An 18,083-nucleotide genomic window follows, 5' to 3' on the forward strand; every position below is an offset into this window, starting at 1 on the left:
TACAAGCCGAGACACCACACGAAATTTAATAGGGTGAGGGAGACAGAAGGAAGGTGGCGTGGGCGAGGCCCTAAGTGGCCAGAAGGGGGGACCCTGGGCCCTCAGGTCCACCCAGCCGCAGCTGCAGGTTGATGCGGTAGCACTGCAGGCTACAGAGAGCCTGGCCGGTGCGGGAACAGGCGTAACGACGTGGGTGGGGGCAGCCGGGGACAGAGCAGCGCGGCGCTGGGTTTGACGGGGCGGGCCGCTGAGCCACCGCCGCGGGTGCGGGGACACCGGGAGGAAAGGACAGCGTGGAGCCCTGGGCCCCGCTGCTGTAGCGCACCATGGGCGTAGGGGCCGGGGCAGCTGTCCGCCCCCCGCGCCGCTCGCCCCGCGCCGCCCCACGCCCTCCGCGTCCGCTGGGAGCGGCCGTCTTCGTGAGACGCTCAATTGTCTGGTTCTTGTGCTCCTCGGCCCGCCTTGCCGCCTGCAGCCGCCTCTTCCGCGCCCGTTCCTCGCGTTTCAGCAGCATCTCTTCCGTGAGGGCAGGGGCCGGGCAGCCGCCAGCCACTGGCAGAGGCAGGATGGGGGACGGCTGACTCCGCGCCTTCTGGAGCAGGGCTCGCTGGCGAAAGACAGTGAGGATGTCTGAGAACCGAATGGCCAGCTCCCCCACCCCCGAGTCGTGGGATGAGAAAGAGGACGTGGAAGGCAGAGAATTGTATCCCCCCTCCGCCGTTTTTGTTTTTCCAGATGGTCTCACTATGTGAGATAGCCAGGATAGCTCTGGCTATCCTGGAACTCATTATGTAGGCCAGGCCAACCTCGAGCTCAGAGATTCTGCTGCCTCTGCCTCCCAGATGCTGGGATTAAAGTTAAAGGCCTGCCACCACGCCTATCTTTGGGGATCCTTAATACCACTGGCTCCTCCCAGGGCTCCTGATGCTCACTCAGTGTTAAAGGGGAAAATATCAGTATTATCCCCAGCCGACCCCAAGTGCCACCCTTGTGTAGATTTTTGCTGGATTTGGCTCAAACCAAAAACTCAATTACCCTGGATTCCTTTTTTTCTCCAGTCATCTCCCAACAAGGAGCTACTCCCGAAATACATCCAGGATTTCGTGAGGTTTTCTTCATTCTATTACTACGTCTTGGCTCAAGCCATCTCCATCTCCTACTCTACACATTCCAAGCTCTCTCCCGATTGACTGATTAAGACAGGGTCTCTAGAATTATTCCTGGCTGGCTCAGAATTTTGTAGCCATCCTTCTCTTTCAGTTCTGGGATTACAGACATGCACCACCCACCACAGCCTACACAGCAGTTCCTACGTAAATTCCTTACCACCACTAAGATACACTCCACATAATTGCCAAAATAATTACTGAAAATTCAAGTCAGTTATGGCACTTGTCTGCATATGACCCACTGGTGGCTTAGCCACATTTTCCTTCTGTGCCTATGTCAGCTGGCTTCTTTGCTTGAGAAGCTCTTCTGATATTGGAAATATCACCTCTTCAAAGAGGCATTCTGGGCTGGAAAGACCACTCAGTGAAGAGCACTGGCTGCTCCTGCAGAGGACTGGTTTAGTTCCCAGCACCTACACGGCAGCTCACAACTGTCTGTAAATCTAGTTCCAGGAGTTCTGATGGCCTCTGGCCATCATGGACAGCAGCCAAACATAAAATAAAAATAAATAAAAACCATGTTTAACACAAAAGCAAACAACAACAAACCATTCCTTACAACTATCTTAATGTTTCTGTCTTGCCATTTTCTATTTCATCATCCCTATTTTCTATAGTTTCTAAAAATTACTTATGAGCTGGGTGTGATGGCACACATCTTTAATCCCAGCACCTGGGAGGCAAAGGCAAGCAGACGTCTGTGTGTTTCAGGTCAGTCAGCGCTAAACAATAAGATCCCAATTCAAAAAAGGAAATAATAATTTATCATCCCTCAGCATGCACAAGAGTATCACTCTATTCCACTGATAGTCTCATTGCCTAACAAACAGCAGGCTCTCCTGCTGTTTGTTGAGTGAATAAAGACTGAACTAACTTACCTGTCTCGCAGTAAGCAGCCGCTCATCGATCTCCTTCTTGAGATCTCCATTGTCATCCAGCTCTCCCTTCTCCAGGGCATCTAGCCACCTCTGTTCCTCCTCTTCCTCCTGGCCCTCCAGATCCCCTGGCAGGTCCCGAAGTGGGGAGGGAGACAGATTACTGTCTTCATCTAGGCAGGAAAGTTGGGAAAAGAAAAGTAGAACATTAATATAGCAAAATTGGTCCTGGCACATTGAAAATTCTCAGAACCAACCCCCTTCCTTTTGCTGGGTACAGATAAGCAACCCAGTTTCCCCATCTCCAAGGGTCTTCTCACCCAGCCAGGCTCGGTACTGCTCCAGAGGCACCCCTTCCATAGGTTCCTCTTCATTGTCCACAACCATCAGGGGAGAAGGTGATCTCGGCCCCTCAGGGATCACAGTGAAGGTAGGAACACTGCAGAGAGGGAACACTACTCTAAAGTGAACAAGTGGCGCCATCCTGCTCTGGAATCACACACAGCTTTTTCCAACCTGCTTGGATTCTTGCTGCCTTAGCCTGGACCCTAAAGCCAATGTCCATTCTCTATTTTCCAGAGAGCCCAGCCCACCTGCTGCTGAATTTCCCCCGAGCTAAATATTAGACCTTACCTCTTGGTGCCCAGGACCTGTCCACCCAGCTTGATTTTCAGTTTAAGCTGGGGCTTGGCAGGAGCCTGTGTCTGTCCGGCCTCCTCTTCCTGATGATGCTTCTTCTTGTGTTTCTTTTTGTGCTTCTTGTGTTTTTTCTTGTGAACTCCGTGGCTGTGAGCACCTGTCAGGCTCAACTCCAGCGCTTCCCCTGAAGAAGGAGAGCCTGTCAGAAGTGTTCCATCAAACAGTGCCAGGGGAAGATCTGAATATCCCAACAACTCTACCGAGTCCCACTCTTCCCACGTTGTTAGCCGTTATCATAACAACAGCACCGCCTCGTTCCTTCCCACCTGTGGCGAGCTGACCTGGCTCCGCGGAGTGAGAGGACTCCTTTTCAAAGATCATCTAAGTTTGAGCCACACACGCTTACCTGGCTCGGGGGCTTCCATAGCCCCAGAGGTGCTCCCGCGCCGCCACAGCTTGCTCATGGGGTCCTGCAAAGGAAGAGGACTGGAGACGGTCGGGACACAAGCCGACATGCCTTTTCCGCCCCGCGGAAGAACGGAATCCAGGAAAATAACCGGCTACTTCCGGTGCCTGGCAACCATGTTTGTGCGTGGCACGGTTTACGGCCAAAAATACTCCGGTAAGAAACAAAGCTCATTCCAAATAAAAGTTCCGGCATTGCTAAGTACCTTCCTGCCATACCAGCCTTAAAAAGAGGATCGGGAATCCGAGGCCAGCCTTAACGCCACCTTGTTCAAAGCAAAAGTTCGCCGGGCAGTGGTGGCGCACGCCTTTAATCCCAGCACTCAGGAGGCAGAGGCAGGCGGATCTTCTGTGAGTTCGAGACCAAGAGCTAGTTCCAGGTCAGCCTCCAAAGCCACTAAAACACCCTGTCTCGAAGAACAAAACAAACAACAACAAAAAGGTCTAAGCCTCTGTGAGGCTGGAAACGCCACAAAGAAGGCTTTCCCCTAACTTGGGCTCCCCATTATTAGGTTCCAGAGCTGTTCTTTCTTTCTGTCTGTCTCCTTCCCCCTCCCCGCTCCGCATTCTCATTGGTAGACAACGGGCAAGACCATAACAGTGCATCTATACAGTCGGTAGCACTAAGTCTCTCCGCTAAGAATCTTGTGAAGTAGTAAGTTAGACACATAATTTAGATTCCAGAGAACAGTTACATAGTAAAGAATTCATCCTTCTAATGAAACATCTAAACAAATTAGTTACATCCATAGGAGAATCTGATACATCTTGTCTGTGCAGCCACCTGCATAGGCAGACATAGACATGCACTTGCATATAATTTTTAAGAATGATGTGACTGGGGCTGGACAGATGGTTCATCAGTTAAAGCACTTGCTGCTCCTTCAGAGGACCCTGGTTTGGTTTCTAGTACCTACATAGCTGCTCACAATCATGAGTAACTCCAGTTTCAGATCTGTCTGCCTCTTCTGGCCTCCTTAGGTCCTCTGCAAGAGTAGCAAATCTTGCTAACAGCTGAGCCATCTCTTCAACCCCTTGATTTTATTTTTTGTTTGTTTGCTTACTATTTTTTGTTTGTTTTTGAGACAGTGTTTCTCTGTATAGTCCTGACTGTCTTGCATAGACCAGCCTGCCTCTGCTTCCAGAGTATTTGCATTGAGTGTGTGCCACAAAACCCAGATTCCTTGATTTTCTTTTTTAAAGTATGGTATGGGATGTCTACTTAGAAAAAAAATGGAGGAATATACAATGTGCTATTAATGTTGATTGTCTTTAGAGGTTACAGTTAAGGTTTTGTTTTTTGTTTTTTGTGTTGTTGTTGTTGTTTTTGGTTTTTCGAGACAGGGTTTCTCTGTATTGCTTTGGAGCCTGTCCTGGAACTCGTTCTGTAGACCAGGTTGGTCTCAAACTCACAGAGATGCGCCTGCCTCTGCCTCCCAAGTGCTGGGATTAAAGGTGTGCACCACCAGATCCCAGCAAGGATTTTTTTATCTTTATTTTATGTCCATTGATATTTTGCCTGCATGTACATCTGTGTGAGGGTATCTTGGAGTTAGATAGTTGTGATCTGCCATGTGGGTGCTGGGGGTTGAACCTGAGTCCTTTGGAAGAACAGCGGGTACTCTTAACCACTGAGCCATTTCTCCAACCTCCACAGTTAAGGATCTTTTACTGTCTGAATTTGAACTCACTCTATAGACCAGGCTGGCCTCGAACTCAGAGATCTACCTGTCTCTTGGTCTGCCTCCTGAGTACTGAGATTAAAGGGGTGAGCCACCAACCACTACCTGACATTGCAATGAGTTTTCTTACAGTCCATGAATACATTTGTAATTAAGAAGAAACAACACCTATGTATATATACTTAGTATCTGAGCTGAGTGTCTGAACAAGGTGGTAGCGGTGAACTAGGGAGGGGAAGAATTTACTCAAGAGACATGTCAGTGACAAAAGTGATGACGAGCCAATGAATAGTTGTATGTGGGAATTCAATTAGAGAGCAATGCAGTAGAGTGATTAAAAGGGAGAGAATGGACTTTGGAGTCAGAGAAGCCTATTATCAAATGCAGGTTCCACCATTTATTAGCGGTGCAGCTTGGACTCAAAGTCATTTAAGTTCTTTGAGCCTCAGATTACAAGTTTGTAAGATAAGATAAAGTCTACTTCATGCAGCTTTTTTTCTTCTTCAGTCGTAAGGATTAAATTTAGAGTCTTGTGCTTGCTAAGCAAGTGCTCTACCACTGAGTGCTTCATGGGGCTCTTTCAATCTGTAAAGACAAACCAAGAACACAAATATTTTATGTAGGATTGATCACAGTAAAAGATGCTTCTGGAAAATAAATGAATATATGGCTAGGGATGTGACTAAGTTGGTGGAGTCTTACCTAACATGCACGGAGCCATGGACATCTCCAGCACAGGGTAAAATTGTGGTGGTATACAACTCCAGCACACGGAGTTGGAGGCAGGAGGAGCAGGAATTCAAGGTCATTCTCAGCAAGTTTGAGGCCAGTCTGGGATACAGAAGACCCTATCATTAACAAATAAAGAATATCAGAAATAACAATGAATGGACTTCTAGCCCATGTATTTGAAGAGAAGGTTGTCTTTTCCTTCCTTCCTTCCTTCCTTCCTTCCTTCCTTCCTTCCTTCCTTCTTTCCTTCCTTCCTTCCTTTTTTCTTGAAATAGGGTCTCACTATGTAACTTTGACTGTCCTCACTATATAGACCAGGCTAGCCTTTGCATCCCTAGTGCTGGGATTATAGGTTTGCACCACCACACCTGGTCTTATTTATATATGTTTTTTAGAAAAGGTCCCATATATTCCAGGTTGGCTTCAAACTTCAGTATAGCTAAAGATGACCTTGAATCCCTGATTCTCTTGCCTCTACCAGTGCTGCAATTACAAATATATATCATCACACTCGGTTTCATGCATTTCTGGGGATGGAGCCTGGGGCTTCATGTGTGCTAGACAAGCACTCTAGCAGCATCCCAAGCCCAATTTTTATTATGTTTTAAGTTTACTGGGTACACCAGGGGCAGGGGGCTGGGCAGTGGCAAGAATAACATCTGTGTCAGGTGGCGTCGATGCACACCTTTAATCCCAGTACTTAGGAGGCAGAGACGGGTGGATCTCTGAGTTCCAGGACAGCCAGGGCTACACAAAGAAACCCTGTCTTGAAAAACAGAGAGACAGAGACAGAGACAGAGACAGACAGACAGACACTCAGGGAGGCCTTTCTAGAACATATTGGGGTGTATAACACATGGCTGTTCTCTGTTCCACAGGGTAGGTACTTCTATTTCTATTCTATAAATAAGGAAACTGAGGCTCAAAAAGACGAAATGCTTTGGTCAGAACCACACTGGGAGTAGCAGAGCAAGCACCAGAGGCTTCCTGACTCTGTCTAGTATGGGCTGTTTCCTCTGCATCCTGATGTTCACGAGGGAGGAAATAAATGAAAATTAGCTTCACTCTTTGGTTTGTAACTTTGTTTAGTGTGGTAGAAATTTATAAGCTAACAGGAATTTTACCTTCTGAAGGAGTTCTTAAGCATTGTTTTAAAATTTCATGAAATATTTTTAAATTTATAGTGTCATTTGAATAGAAATGACCCCCAAAGGCTCATATATTTGAATGCTTAGTTACCAGGGAGTGGAACTTTTGAAAGGACTAGAAGGACTATGAGTTGTGGCCTTGTTGGAGGCAGTGTGTCACTGTGGGTGGTGTGACGTTTCTGTGGTCCCTCTGCTGTGTTCTGAATGTACTTCATTAGAAGTGACGTCTTCCCGTCCTAGCAGTGACATTGACTTTGATCAACCCAATCCAGATGCTATCTACTGGCTTCTCCCACCCTCTGTCACCTGTTGTGAGCTTGCTAATCTCAACATTACAACTTGTCTTTGGAAATAGAAACATTTTCTGGTGAACTACTCTGAAGAGATTAATTACTATACAGTTCATTACCCTCAGAGCCACTCATGCTTTTCCCATCAGGCTCTACCCAGAAGTTTCTGTTGGTGAATATTATTGTGCAATCAGCCCTAAATAATCTTTGGATGATCTTTTTGTTGTTGTTGTTTTGTTTTGTTTTTCAAGACAGGATTTCTCTGTGAAGCTTTGGAGCCTCTCCTGACACTGGATTTGTAGGCCAGGCTGGCCTCGAACTCATGGAGATCTGCCTGTCTCTGCCTCCGAAGTGCTGGGATTAAAGGTGTGCGCCACCACCTGGTTCAAATGATCTATTTTTTAAAAAGATTTTATTAATTATTGGGGAATTTTATACAATGATTTTAATCATACTCATCCTTAACTCCTCCCCTTAACTTCTCCGAGTCCACACCCACCTCCCCATATACCTATTAGAGCTATATCCTGACTCTCCCTCAGAAGCCTTAGCCCCACAGCTAGGGTGGGGCTTCCTGAACCCCTACCCACCCCACACTAGAATGCTGACTTGCTTGATCTTGTTCAGGCAACCACAGTTGCTGGGAGTTGAGGGAGCAGTGGTCCTGTCTTGTCCAGAGGATACTGTTTCACTCCAGTCCTTGGTGACCTTTGGCTCTTACGATCTTTCTGCACTTTCCCACGATGGCCCCTGAGCCTTGAAGGGGGTCTGACATACATGAGGATGATATCTTTTTATTACTGCTTTACTTTATGTGGTAGTTAGTATACCAATGCAAAGGAGGGCTTTCTCTTTGCTGTTGTTTGTTTTGAGGGATGGCTATTTGTTTGGTTGGCTTTTGTTTTGTTGTTGAGGTAGGGTCTAATCTTGTTCAGGCTGCTAACCTTGAACTCATTATGTAGCCCAGGATGGAGGATGATTTTGAACTCCTCATCCCCTAGCCTCCACCTCCCAAGTGCTGGAATTAACATGTGTATACCAGAATGTCTGGCTTCTACTTAGTTCCATATATATTTATTTATAACAGTTTAGATTCTCAGTTCAAGCAAGGCGTTTTACATTTTTATTACAAGGGACTGGAGAGATAACTTACACTGGCTGCTCTTCCACGAGGACCCTGATTCAATTCCCAACACCTGCGCACATGGCCGCTTACAACTGTCTGTAACTCCAGTTCCAGGGGATCCAACCCCTCAACCAGACACACATGCAGGCAAAACATTAATGCACATAAAATTACAAATAAATTATTTTAAATAAATAAATAAAATCTTATTGAAAGCTAGGAGTGGTAGCACAGGTCTCTAATCCCAGTACTCTGGAGGCAGAGGCACAAGGATCTCTGTGAGTTTGAGGCCAGTCTGGTCTACATAGCAAGTTCTAGGACAACCAGGACTACACAGAGGCTGTCTCAAAACAATAGCTGGGCTGTGGTGGCACACACCTTTAACCCAGCATTTAGGAGGCAGAGGTGGATCTCTGTGAGTTTGAGGCCAGCCTGGTCTACAAGGCAAAGTCCCAAGAAAATTACATATATTTGTTTACTAGTGGGGATAGGGATAGGGGAGGAAGGTGTGCCATGGTGCATTGCTGAATAGTGTTATGGCAACTTGACATAAGCTAGAGTTATCTGAAAGGAGGGAACCTCAATTGAGAAAATACCTCCACCACATCCAGTTGTAAGGCATTTTTAAAATTAGTGATTAATTGGGGAGGCCCCAGCCCATTGTGGATAGTGCCATCCCTGGGCTGGTGGTTCAGGATTCTGTAAGAAAGCAGGCTGAGCCGGGCGTTGGTGGCGCACGCCTTTAATCCCAGCACTCGGGAGGCAGAGGCAGGCTGATCTCTGTGAGTTGGAGGCCAGCCTGGGCTCCAGAGCAAGTGCCAGGATAGGCTCCAAAGCTACACAAAGAAACCCTGTCTTGAAAAACAAACAAATAAACAAAAAACAAAAAAAAAGAAAGAAAGCAGGCTGAGCAAGCTAAGCAAGCAAGCCAGTAAACAGCACCCTTCATGTCCTCTGCATCAGCTCCTGCCTCCAGGTTCCTGCCCTGTTTGAGTCCCTGTTCTGATTTCCTTCCTTCAGTGGTGAACACTGCTGTGGAGGTATAAGCCAAATAAACCTTTCCTCCCCAACTTGTTTTTTTGGTCATGGTGTTCATAACAGCAGTAGATACTCTGACTAAGACAGGGCATGTGTAGAGGTCACAATTTTCAGGAATCAGTTCTCTTTTTCCATTCCTGGAGATCAAATTTGGGTCATCAGTCTTCGTGACAAAAGCCTTTACCCACCGAGCCATCTCACCGATTCCTAGGCACAATTTTATGGCCTGACACTACAAGATGTTCTAAGCACAGACTAGACTCTCCCAGGGTAAGGATAGAGAACCGTGGCAGGCCAGGCAGAAGGAGCACATGGCTGAGGTGGTGCCAAGGCCACATGGAAGCCATGCCAGGCAACTGCCTGATGAGGCTTTGTTGCCAGCATCATCCAGTCTTCAGGGGCTGCAGTTGCAGTGAATTTATCATGAACTCTGACTGGGGCTTGTCTGTACTCCAAGATTCAAAGTGCAGTTGGGAGCGCTCCAGGTTCTCTGGGTCTAGGAAGAAGTGCATGGAGTGGGCTGAGGAGACAAGAGTTCTTCAGCTGCCGGAAAGGAGCCACAGCTTCTGCCACCAGCAGGTTCCGGAGGCTGATGACGCAAACTAGGAAGGTGGTCTAAGTCTTGTGTAACTCACAACTCCTTCTCCAAATAATGGGAAACACTGGGAAAGAGAGGTGCATGAAACCAGGTATGCTGGTAAATGTTTAACAAAACCTACCCTGGGAAAAAAAAAGTCAACCCTAATCTGGAATGTCCACCTATTCTGTTGTGTAAATACTCTCCCTGAAGCCCATTCAAACAGGAAGGTCACTAAACACACAACTGGGAACAGACATGCAAATCTCATACCAGTATGTAACATTTCTATTCTACAGATGCCAGAGAAATAATCATATAAGGATTACACAATAGTAAAACGACCAGGAAGTAATGAGTGTTTGGCATTTATCATCTTTGCTTTAATTTTTAAAATAAACTTAAAACCATGTGTATTTTTGTCTTTAATCATGCATATGTAGTGTGCGGCTATGTGCACATGTGGGCAGGCGCAGAGAAGTCAGAAGCACAGGCCTTGGTGTGGCAGGTGGTTGTGAAGCTGACTTCCATGCTGGGGACTGAACTTGGGTCCCTTGGAAGAGCAGCAAGTGCTCTTAACTGATTTTTTTTTGTCTTTCAGCTGACATGGTGGCACATGCCTTTAATCCTAGCACTCGGGAAGCAGAGTCAGGAGGATCTCTGTGAGTTTGATGCCAGCTTGGTCTACAGAGCAAGTTCCAGGACAGCTAGGGCTGTTACACAGAGAAACCCTGTCTCGAAAAAGAAAACAGCAAGAACAAAAACAAACAAACAAAACCCCAAAACTCATTACTGTTTGTTGTGCCACTCCTTTCTGTAAGCCTCCTTCACCCATGATCATGGAGTGCAAAGATCTCAGACAAGGTTTGAGTTCAACTTTGTCTCCAGGAGTCTATTTCTTTATGTCTTGCCTGAGTCTTAGAGCAGGTGTTCTCAAATCTTAAAAGCTCTTGTGCCCTGCCCCATAGTGGTGCCAAGAGCAGGTACCAAGGATGTGTGTGTGTGTGTGTGTGTGTGTGTGTGTGTGTGTGTGTGTGTGTGTGTGTGTGGTGACAGCAGCCCCTAGAAAGCCCCTGAGAGCGGACCCTGAGAGGGGGCGGTGTGTGTGTGTGTGTGTGTGTGTGTGTGTGTGTGTGTGTGTGTGTGTGTCAGGAGCGTCCCTGAGAGTCGGCTAGAGCGGGAGGCGAGAGCAGACTCCAGAACCTGATTCTATCCTGCTATGGATTCAGAGCATTGTCACACATTCCAGATCCAATTTCAACTGGGAAAAAATGGGTTCTGTGCCAAAAAACAGACACTAAAAATGAACTTTTTGTTTCTTAAGTCAGGATCTCACTATCTGATTCTGGCTGTCCTAGAACTCGCTGTGTATTCTCAAACTCACAGAGATGCTCCTGCCTCTGATCAAGGCATGTGCCGCCATGCCCCACTGGAAGTGGTACTTAGGGTCTTGCACATGCTGGGCAGGTACTCTGCCACTGAATTACATCTCCAACCCAATTAATATTTATCTTGATGAATGATTTTTGTAAAAGTGTGTGTGTGTGTGTGTGTGTGTGTGTGTGTGTGTGTGTGTGTGTGTGTGTGTGCCTGAGGAGTCTGGAGACATTGGCTGCCTGTAGAGCTGGAGTTATAGGCAGTTGTGAGCCTCCTGACCTGGGTGCTGGGAACTGAACTCGGATCCTCTGTAAGAGTAGCTTGCACTTTGAACTGCTGAGCCATCTCTCCAGCTCTACAACCCCCTCCCGTTTTTGAGATAGGTTCTCACTATGAAACACTGATTAGACTCAAACTCCTAGCATCCTCCTTTGTCAACCTCATGAGTGCTAGGATTACTGGTGTTCACTGCTACTCATGTCTGGGTAATGAGCTGCTCTAGTTCAATGATACGGTTTAATGAGCCATCTTAAATCAGTGTGCTGCTTTTGTTTATTTCAGCTGGTGGCTTATTGAGCACTTGTGATGTACAGGAGAGTAGAGATGGACAAGGCAGACTGCCCATCTCTGGAAAGCTTACACATTAGAGTAGTGATAGTGGATATGTGGAGTGCAGGTAGAGAGACATGCCTTTCTTTCCCCTCAGCCGTCATTTGAGTTTATATCAAGCTCTGGGTGTGTAGGGGGATGAAGATGGATGACTGTCTTTCCCCCTGCCACCATCCATTTCCTCACCTACAGCTAGTACCTGAAACATCCTCTGAGGGACCTCTTCCTCCCAGCCTCCCCCCCTTCAGCTGACTGGGTTCTAGTTGCTCTCTAGGAGTACACAAGTGATTCAGGTGTGGCCGGCAAGCACACGGTAACTCTTCGACTAGGTGGTTAGGTCTAGTCGGCGATTTATTTGGGATACTTGAATGATCTCAAGTGGCTGAGCATGAATCCAGACATGTGCAGCACCTCAAGCAGCAGATGTCCTTGTCTTTTTAAGTTGAATTTAAGTCTGAAAGATGTAGTCCTAGAATTTTTGGCAGCAATCTTATTATGCTGTGCTGTGGAGGGTAAGATCATTATGAAAGGGAAGTAGAGCAAAACTCTTTCCCTCCCTCCCTCCCTCTCTCTCTCTCTCTCTCTCTCTCTCTTGCGCGCGAGTGCGTGCGTGCGTGCGTGCGTGTGTGTGTGTGTGTGTGTGTGTGTGTGTACAAAACAAAATCTTTATGACTCTGGACGCCTGGGTCAAAGCCACACATAAAGCCTGACCCCTGCACTTACCAGGTGTATAGCCATGTTCCCCATCTTTTGCTGAAGTGTTTTTAAGTCTACTTTCTAACAGACTATTGAGTCATTTGCTGCAGCACAGCGCTTCTAAGTTGGCTGCCCTGCAAGCTGGCTCCTGCCATCTGCTCTGTAATAGCCCCACCCTGTCTCAAACTCTACCCAGCCAGTTCTGAAGCTTCCAGGAGACCCTGTGCGGTTGGCCAGTGAGCCAGTCCTCTGCCATTCCCTTCTGTCTCACTGAGCACTGTCGGAGGGAGCTCTGTTCCTGAGAACCCTGGGCTCTGCTACCCAGTAAGCATCTGAGAGATGGCCAGTTCTTACACTGTTTTGTTGTTGTTGTTGTTTTGTTTTTTCATTTGTTTGTTTTTTGACAGAGTTTCTCTGTGTTACAACCCTGGCTGTCCTGGAACTCACTTTGTGGACCAGGCTGACCTCAAGCCCACAAAGATGTGTCTGCCTCTGCCTCTGGAATGCTGGGATTAAAGGTGTGCACCACCGTGCAGGGGCAGTCCTTACACTCTTAAGACACTTAAGGATTAGAAGCTGCTTGCATCTGAGGACCCAGTGGTCAGGGACCTGCTCCTTAGTCCTTATAGGGCACATGCCCTGTGAGGACCTCTCTGTCATTCCCATATACGATTGTCATAGCAACTGAGACTCCAATATCCTCATAGAATAGACTAGAAACTTCAGTGGTTGGTTCAGGGTTCTGTGCTCCAATGGAGAAGTAACTGAACTTTCAAGACCCGCATCCCCACCCCAAGTCCTCTTTATGAGTCCAGGCCACCGTGGATGGACAGGTAGCCATGCAGGGGAACCTATACCCGAGAGGTATATTCAACTGAAGGAAGTTGTAGTTTAAGAGATGAGACTTGGGCGGTTCCAAGTCAGGCTAGAACCAGTGAGCCATCCGTGTGACTACGGATTTTCCAAGTTGCAGGACGCCAGTCTGACAGGTGGGGGCTGCTGCCGGGGAGGGGACTTAAGGACCCACCCCAAGTTCAGGTGAGCTAATCCAGCTAGAAAGGTGGAAGTTCTCAGGCGGTGTTTGAGTGGTTTAGGGTGCCTCTGGCTCTGAAACTGTCGACCCAGATTGGCTTGGCGCCCGGGTACGGGCCGGGCCTTTAGCGGGGGTGGAAGAGGAGGGTGCCGCGCCCTGCCCAGCCCAGGTGTCGTCTCCGGGGGCGGGGTTTGGGAACCGGGCAGCTGGGGAGATTCCCGGCTGCACTGGTGGGAGGTTGGCCGTCGAGGGACCAAACCGGCGAGAGACTGATTCCAGGAGCGCGAGCGCGGGGAGCGCACTGAGCAAGGGACTGCAAGCATGTTCTCTAGAAACCATCGCAGCCGGGTCACAGTGGCCAGGGGCTCCGCCCTGGAGATGGAGTTCAAACGCGGCCGCTTCCGACTTAGTGTCTTCAGCGACCCACCGGAGGTGAGAGGCTGAGTCCCTGCCTTCCCCTCCCAGCCCTGGCAGGTAGCCCTGGTCACCCTGCCTCCTGGGCGCGGCGCAAACTGGGTCCATTCTAGCTCAAGTTGTTGACTTAGAAAGCCAGATGCGGACAGGGTGCGGGTCCATCCAATCTGTGCAAGCTCACGCATTGCCTGGTTGGGGTAATTTGCCTCTGACTGGAAAGGTCCCGATTGGCCTCAATGTGAGGGGCCCTAAACTCAATTCCAAAACTTGTGCCTGACCCAAGTCTCTCCAGCATCCTGGGCCAAGGTCATTGGGCAGCCAGGCATCCTCCAATACTTGTATTCTTGGCTGTGGGTTCCAGCGGGTCACCAGCTGCCAGGAGCATCCCACACTTTCTGTGGACCCCCCTAGGCCAGCTCCCGTTGTCTCCACAGTTCTGTGACTTAACCGAAGCCCTCCCAGTGCCGCTGTTACTCCTGAAGGGCAACAAGCCTCTCAGTTACCCCAAACTCTCTCTCTCTCTCTCTCTCTCTCTCTCTCATCTCTCTCTCTCTCTCTCTCTCCTCTCTCTCTCTCTCTCTCCTCGTCTCTCTCTTCGTCTCTCTCTCTCTCTCTCTCTCTTCTCTGCTCTCTCTCGTGTGTGTGTGTGTGTGTGTGTGTGTGTGTGTGTGTGTGCGCGCGCGCGCGCGCACGCGCGCGCGCTTTAACTCTGGAGTGGTTTCCCACACCCAAACTTTCCACCTTCCTTCTTGGGCCTGAGAGAAATCCAGCCTCTGGCTTGAGAGTCACCATCACCAGCAGGGGACCTCCCCCTGTCAGCATGTTCTGAGCCCTATGCCTAAAGTGGACAGGCACGGGAGGCACATGGCTGGAGCCAGAAATGAGAGCCGCTTAGCCACCCCAAAGAGACTTATGTCCCCTCCTACATGCTCAAGGAGGTCCCAGTTCGATGTCTCCATCCCTCACATGCCTGGGAAGAGTTAAATGAGGTGGTTCTTACACTTCCACTTACACACACACACACACACCCCCTCCCGGATTCCAGGCCTGGCTTTTGCCCTTTCCCTTTAGGCTGTCCAGAACAAAGGCTCTTTCACACCCGTGCCCCGCTGTCCCAGGCTTTCTCTGAGTCAGAAGCCAGTGGAGAGCTTTTGTCATCCTCCCACCCCAGCTACTTAGACTCAAGGAACCCGCGCGTGGCCAGCGTGGGGGAGCCGGGGGCGAGGAGGAAGGGCCTGTGATCCTGAGCACACTAGGATATGCCAGGCCTGGGGGCCAGAGCTGAGTAGTCGGGGCGGAGCTGCAGGGCCAGGCCTGCCGCCGGGTTGAGTGTGACTCCATAGGCCCAGGGTGGGGGGTGGGGTGGGGGGGACAGCCCTGCAGCTGGCTGGGACCCGGGGCTGGTTTCCTGTCTGGAAGGGAAGGGGCCCGCAGAGGGGAGCAGGGCCAGCAGCAGCCAGGCACACCCCTGTCTTTCTCCCTCTCTCCTCCCTTCTGCTGGAAAAGCGAGGTAATTGTGAGCCCAGGGTGGGGCGTGCTGGATGGGGGCCGGCGTTGGAAGGGGTGACCCTGGGTCTGGGCCGCATTACAGACTCACCCCTTTGTCCCATTCCCTGGGCTCAAGTCTCCTCAAGTCCTCATTTCTGTCGCTAACTTTCTCAAACTAAGCCAGAACTGCCTTGGTCGACTCTGATCTCCCGACAAGCCCTAGGATTCGGTAGAATCAGCAGGAGGCGGCCCTTCCCTGCCCCCTTCCAGCTGTGCCTGCCCCTCACTGCCCTCTCCGCACGCACATTCTCTGTCCGCCAGGCCAGGGGTGTGGGCGGGAGCGGGGGAGGGGCCAACATGGGAATGAAAGGGCCTTTTACTTCCACAGCTGGGAGACCAGCTGCCACCAAAGCAAGGCTGGACACTCTGTGCCCAGAGCCCCCTCTGCAGCTGGCCTCTCCTCCCAGGATCCCCTGCTTATTCTCACCTTACTTTTTTTCGTCCTCTGCCTGGCTCCTACCAAGGCCTTGGAACAGCACTCACTAGGAGAGGGAATTTTGTCACAGAAGCCAGAGGGGTCTAACAGGACTGCAGAGGGACAGGGACAGCCTCGACATTCTGTCCTAGAGCTGGCCACCTCTCTCAAGCCCAGAGAGCACTGGGAGGAGGAACTGTGGAACAGCGTGCTGCCCTCCTGGCCTCTCTCTGGGCAGCAAGGGAAGGGGCTCTAGGGGACACAGAGATGCAGGACAGATTACACATCCTGGAGGACCTCAATATGCTCTACATCCGGCAGATGGCACTCAGCCTGGAGGTAATGCCCTGACCCCTGAACCATACACTTCTGCTGTCTCAGCCGTAATGGGGCCGGTGGGGTGGGGAGGAACGGAATAGCCTGGATGGGGGGGCGGCAGGTGGTTCTCTATGCTCTGTGTTGAGTGCCATTTTGGGCCCAGCCCACTTCTGTAGACCAGAACGAACATTACACTGAAGGGCTAGGGATGTGACTCGCTGGCAGAGTGCCTGTTTCTGGACAAAGTCCTGCGTTTGATTACCAGCACCCCTGACACTGCACACACTGGGTGCAGGGGCACACACCTGTGCTCCTAACACTTGGGAAGTAGAAGCAAGAGTGAGTTCCAGGCCAGTCTGGGCTAAACAACGCTGACCACAAAACTACATGTTGACAGCAGGGTCTTTGCACCTATTTCTGGAAGCTGTGTGAGTAGGTGTGGATGTTTGTTCTGGGGACAGGGGTTCCTTTTAAAGATGGAATGAAGAGACTTCAATATCAAGGCGGTGTGTAGAAAGATGTAGCCTGAAGAAAAGTGAGGGGAGATGGCGGGTGAAGAGGAGAGATTTGTGTGTGTAGATCAGAGGATTTTTTTTCTTTCCTTCTACCATGTGAACTCTAGGGATTGAACCCAGGTCCTTTGGGTTAACTGCAATCACCTTTTACCTGTTGATCCATCTCACTGGCCTGCTGGTTTTTCACTGTTTTCTTAAGACAGGCTCTGTGAATTCATTGTGTAGTTGAGGATGACCTTGACTTCCTAACCTCCCTACCACCACCTCCCAAGTGCTGGAATTGCAGGCATGTGTTTAAGAATAAATAAGCCACCATACCTGTCTCATTTATTCTTAAACACACAAATTGAACTCATTCTGTGTGCCAAGCTCCTTTCTAGGGCATGGAAATACCTCTGGAGAAGGCAGGAAAACTCCTTTTTTTTTTTTTTTTTTGTGAGGGGACAGATAATAGCTATGTATGAATGATGTCACTTAGTGAAAACATTATAAAAATAGGATGCAATAGCAATCAGGCAGATGGCAGCATTCGATAGTCTGGAAGGGCCTGAAGTTCTGAGACTGGCAGGAAGACTTTGCAGAGAGATGGCACAGCCAGGGTAAAGAGCCTTTGATGTGAGTGAGGGCGACATATTTGTGTGTGGTGGTGGAAGGAGAGGGCCAGGGGGGCTGGAATTTGTCATTGGGGTGGAACTGGGGGTGGCAGAGGTAGACCATGCTGGGGTGGAAAGGCTGTAGTGTGTCACTTAGATTGTATTCTGAGTGGGATTCTGCAGCATAGACAGGTTTTTTTTCATCCTAGGCTGACCTCAGACTCTAAACGTAGTCAAGGATGACCTTGAATTTCTGATCTTCCTGCCTCTAACTCCCGAGTGCTGGAATTGCAAGCGTGCACCACCAAGCTGGTGCTGGGGGTCCAGGACGCGATGTGCTGCATGCCAGGCAAACACCCAACCAACCGAGTGATGTCCCCAGCGCCTTCTCAAGCTTGTTGTTGTTTATGGGCTTGCTCGTTTTTGAGATAGGGTCGCCTATGTAACCCTGGTTGGCCTGGAACTGGCTATATAGTCCAGGATAGCCTTTAACTCACAGAGATCCATTTCCCTCTATCTCCTGATTATGGAAATTAAAGGTGTATGTCATCACATGACCACCTGCCTGAAGTTTTTAGAGGGTGATTGCTGTGGAGGAGCAGCTTGGTGGTGGTGATGGCTGGGCAAGAAAAGTTGGCAGGAGAGTGTGCAAGTTTCCCAAGTGGGTGGTCAAATATTAAGGTAGGGGAATGAATCTGAAGTGTAGATTACAGAGTTCATGGAAGAGAGGAGATATTCCAAATGGTGGTGGTGGTAGATCTGACAGAGGTAGCTGATGGGTTGGACATGGCGAGTGAAGCAGAAAAAAAAAAATCTAGACTAGA

The 18,083-nt window shown here is 49.3% G+C and overlaps 2 protein-coding genes across 8 annotated transcripts in view; one reads left to right on the top strand and one right to left on the bottom strand.

Annotated features, from left to right (window-relative positions):
- On the bottom strand, positions 1 to 15,603 carry Ino80b (INO80 complex subunit B). 4 transcript variants are annotated; one of them, XM_027429410.2, is made up of 6 exons: positions 15,468 to 15,603; positions 3,090 to 3,153; positions 2,678 to 2,867; positions 2,365 to 2,483; positions 2,048 to 2,217; positions 1 to 607 (listed from the first exon to the last, which is right to left on the bottom strand). In XM_027429410.2, exons 2-6 carry the CDS (start codon positions 3,145 to 3,147, stop codon positions 71 to 73), a joined length of 1,074 nt encoding a protein of 357 aa, XP_027285211.1. In that variant the 5' UTR covers positions 3,148 to 3,153; positions 15,468 to 15,603; the 3' UTR covers positions 1 to 70. The 4 variants fall into 4 exon arrangements, with proteins under 4 accessions (XP_027285211.1, XP_027285210.1, XP_027285208.1 ...); XM_027429409.2 differs by having other exon boundaries at positions 2,678 to 2,882; XM_027429407.2 differs by lacking the exon at positions 15,468 to 15,603 and having other exon boundaries at positions 2,678 to 2,882; positions 3,090 to 3,265.
- Rtkn (rhotekin) overlaps positions 13,682 to 18,083 on the top strand; it is a 17,272-nt gene continuing 12,870 nt past the window's right edge. Inside the window, exons 1-2 of one of the 4 annotated variants that reach the window (XM_027429402.2) lie at positions 15,226 to 15,380; positions 15,883 to 16,172. In XM_027429402.2, the coding sequence (XP_027285203.1) occupies positions 16,101 to 16,172 (72 nt within the window). In that variant the 5' untranslated portion in view covers positions 15,226 to 15,380; positions 15,883 to 16,100. Of the gene's footprint in view, positions 13,889 to 15,225; positions 15,381 to 15,632; positions 16,173 to 18,083 lie in introns of those variants that run through there. The other 3 variants (XM_027429403.2, XM_027429401.2, XM_035448793.1) reach the window with 3 other exon arrangements.

The sequence above is a fragment of the Cricetulus griseus genome, chromosome 8, assembly GCF_003668045.3.
Source record: "Cricetulus griseus strain 17A/GY chromosome 8, alternate assembly CriGri-PICRH-1.0, whole genome shotgun sequence".
Classification (NCBI taxonomy): domain Eukaryota; kingdom Metazoa; phylum Chordata; class Mammalia; order Rodentia; family Cricetidae; genus Cricetulus; species Cricetulus griseus.

Coding starts and splice junctions, on each gene's coding strand:
- Ino80b (XM_027429407.2), bottom strand. CDS start 3,198: ATGTCGGCTTGTGTCCCGACCGTCTCCAGTCCTCTTCCTTTGCAGGAC. Junction 2,218..2,364: donor GCAGTACCGAGCCTGGCTGG/GTGAGAAGACCC, acceptor TTTCCTGCCTAG/ATGAAGACAGTAATCTGTCT. Junction 608..2,047: donor GGCTGCTTACTGCGAGACAG/GTAAGTTAGTTC, acceptor GTCTTTCGCCAG/CGAGCCCTGCTCCAGAAGGC.